We start from the raw sequence: 3458 nt of genomic DNA, 5'->3' as shown, positions 1-3458 counted from the left end.
TGTCCAGAGGACCAGATTGAACTTTTTTGGATTCTTTGTGTATGTTCATTTGTACTAAAACTCTGGCACATCAATTTCCTGTGGGATCAATAAAGGTTTATCTTATCTAGTCTTATCTTATCTTATCACCCTTGTTCTTAAAAATGGGCACCAGCACACTTCTTCTCCATTCCTCAGGCATTTTCTCACTCTCAAATATGCCATTGAATATTAGTCAAAAACCTCACTGCCATCTCTCCAAGACATTTCCAAACCTCCACTTGTATGTCATCAGGTCCTACTACCTTCTGTCTTCCCGTCACACTCTCCTCACTTGTTAGAACATTATCATTCCTATCTTTAACAAGCCTAACCTGCTGCACATCCTTTCCAGTCCGATCCCTCTGTCTCGCCCTCTTTAGTGTCCAATCTCCCATACAACTCATCGTACGCCCTCTGCTTTGCCTTAGCAACTTCCCTCTTTGGTCTACGTCCCATCTCCTTATATTCCTGTCTCCTCTCTTCAGTCCTCTCACTATCATATTTCTTCTTGGCTAATCTCTTTCTTTGAACGGCATCCTGCACTTCACTATTCCACCACCAGGTTTCCTTATTATTCATTCTCTGTCCAGATGACACACCAAGTACCTTCCTGCCTGTCTCTCTGATTACTGTTGCTGTAGTAGCCCAGTCATTTGGAAGCTCTATCTTACCATCCAGACCCTTTAACAGTTTCTCTTGGAATTTCTCATATTTTTCCTTCTTCATCTTTCACCATTTGGTCTTATTCTCTGATTTAATATTTTTCTCTTCTTCACAACAACAATCATTCGACACCCAACCATATGATGCTGTCTGGCCACACTTTCCCCTGCCATAACTTTACAGTCTCCAATCCCCCCTCGGGTTTCCTCTTCTACACATAATATAGTCTACCTGTGTACTCCTACATCCACTCTTATAGGTCACTCTGTTCCTCCCTGTTTTGGAAAAAAGTGTTGACTACAGTCATTTCCATTCTCTTGGCAAAATCCACCACCATCTGTCCTTCCTGGTTTCCTTCCTTGACACCAAACCTACCCATCACTTCTTCATCCCGTTTCCTTCACCAGCATGTCCATTCAGGTCTGCTCTGATCACCACTCTCTCCTCCCTGGAGTACTCTCTATCACTTCATCCAGATCCTTCACAAATGTTTTTGTCTCCTCCTCATCACATCCAACCTGTGGAGCATAACCACTGACAACATTTATCATCAGATCTTCTACTTCTATCTTCAGGCACATCACCCTATCTGACACTCTTTTTTTTTCTACTACATTCTTTGCCAACTCCTCCTTCAGGACCACCCCTACTCCATTTCTCTTTCTATTTACACCATGGTAAAACAGTTTGAATCCTGCTCCAATGCTGCACGTCTTGTTGCCCTTCCACTTGGTCTCTTGGACACATAAAACATCTACCTTCCTTCTCTGCATCATGTTAGCCAGCTCTTTACCTTTGCCTGTCATTGTCCCCACATTTAGAGTTGCAAACCTCAGTCCTACATTCTTGACTTTCGTCTTCTCCCTCTGTCTCCTGACACGTTTCCCTCCTCGTGGTCTTCATATTCAAGACTTCGCTGTCACTATTTTCTTGATGTTTTGTTTTCCAATCAACTTCTTTGGATAAGAAAATAAATATTTTGTGATCTATGACTAAAACATTTCAAACGTGCATTACAAACTATTAAACTTGCCTCCTAAAGTGTTATGTAATTGTATGTGTTAATGCACATTATCTAAACATTCAAAAAGAGTAGTGATTTAAATATATACATATATATATATAGTAAGTCTCATTTGTGTTCTCTTCCACTTATCCTAAAGTTTCTCAAGCATCATGCAAGAAACTCTGCAGGATTTGGCCCCGCAGTGTCAGGTGACCTTCCTGAAGTCAGAGGATGGAAGTGGGAAAGGAGCAGCTCTGATCACAGCTGTGGCCTGTAGAGTCCAGAGTGAGGGCCAGCACTGAGCCACCACATGCAACACACTTACTGTGACTTATTTCTGTAAATCACCATGAAATGTTACTGGAACACTGAATGTTTTATGACTTTTATTCTGTTGTCTTGAAAAATATATTTTTCCTGTTTTGCATGTAGGTTTCTGTACTTTATGTGACGAGTGGACATGATTAGGTCAGATGATGTCACACCTTCTAGATTTGACCGTACCAGCTTTCTGATGTTTTGTTAACACTCCGTGATGAACTTTCATTTTTATACACAGGTTTAATTTTTTTCCCCAGTGTTAACATAAATAAACAGTTAAATTTAGCAGGCAAATGAGTCAATTGTTTATTTTTATTTGGAGATAAAAGGCCTAGCTTTTATTTGAGAAGAAAGAATTTGTTACAGTAACTTAATGGTTTCTCATCCGTTTTTAGAGGACATTCATATTTTTACCTTGTGTACTTTAAACTTTTGTATGTGAAACTTTCCTACAATTTCTGTAAAACATTTAAAGGTGTAATAAAAGTTTTTTGTGTTTGAACTTTTAAAAGAACTCTGAATTTTATCTAAAATTGGCTGTACAACATATAACTGTAACCAGAGATAAATTAAAAGTAAAATAAAAAAGTTGACTGCAATAAATGAAGAATGTGCTTTTCAATGACTGGACTAGTTGATTTGAATAAATATATATATTTTTTGTTTGTTAAATATAATTATGCTTAATGCTGCAGTGATCTTACAAGTAAAACATAAATGGGTGTTAAATCTGTCAGTATGAAAAAAACCATCGAGTTCATTTATTTGTTAGATTATGTTTTTATTTAGCTTTTTTTTTTTTTTCAATAAACAGAAAAGGCCTTGATCTGTTTTTTTCTGTTCATGCTGCTTCAGCATTCACACCATTATCCTGTATGTTGGATCATGATCATATCAATGATCTGTATAAATAGCCATGTTCCACACACACGTCAGGATGTATCAAAACAAACCATGCGAAAGCATTTGTATATGTATACACAGGCTGTTGACTTTGTGAGAATGTGCTTACATCCACACAAACTTTGAGGCAACAGTATCAAACTAGAAAGTTCTGAAACACCTAAATACACAAAAAATTAACATTGCAGAAGGACTTTAGACACCATGTTTTCTCTTGACAGCATTTTTGTTTTAAATTCAAACGAGGAAACAGTTACATTTGCTGGTACCTCATACAATGGAACAGAGCATGCCTCAAAAATGATCAAAATAACTTAATTGCAATATAAACTAAAGTTCCATTGGCTGTGAGTCATATAAAATTTGTGTGAATTGTCTATGGTGCATTTCTACTTTAAATGCACGACAAGAAAATTTTGTTGAATTAGCAAATAAATTCAGAACCAATGTCATGATTCCTACAAGGTGCAGACCAGCACAAGACCCCTGTTTGTTTACTTTTGGTGTGTGGGGGGGGGGGGGGGGGGGGGGGGATCTGTTAAAT

The 3458-nt window shown here is 37.9% G+C and overlaps 1 protein-coding gene across 1 annotated transcript; it reads left to right on the top strand.

The window, feature by feature from the left end:
• Nucleotides 1–1847: 1847 nt before the first annotated feature.
• Nucleotides 1848–2406, top strand: LOC119413535 (hexokinase-2; the record flags this gene model as incomplete). Its single annotated transcript, XM_037680591.1, is given in 1 exon segment — nucleotides 1848–2406. A coding segment is annotated over 1 exon segment (145 nt), but the record flags the coding sequence as incomplete, so codon positions are not given.
• Nucleotides 2407–3458: the final 1052 nt, after the last annotated feature.

The sequence above is a fragment of the Nematolebias whitei genome, chromosome 8, assembly GCF_014905685.2.
Source record: "Nematolebias whitei isolate Nwh7 chromosome 8, NemWhi1, whole genome shotgun sequence".
NCBI lineage: Eukaryota > Metazoa > Chordata > Actinopteri > Cyprinodontiformes > Rivulidae > Nematolebias > Nematolebias whitei.
This window is presented reverse-complemented; position numbering and strand designations above follow the sequence as displayed.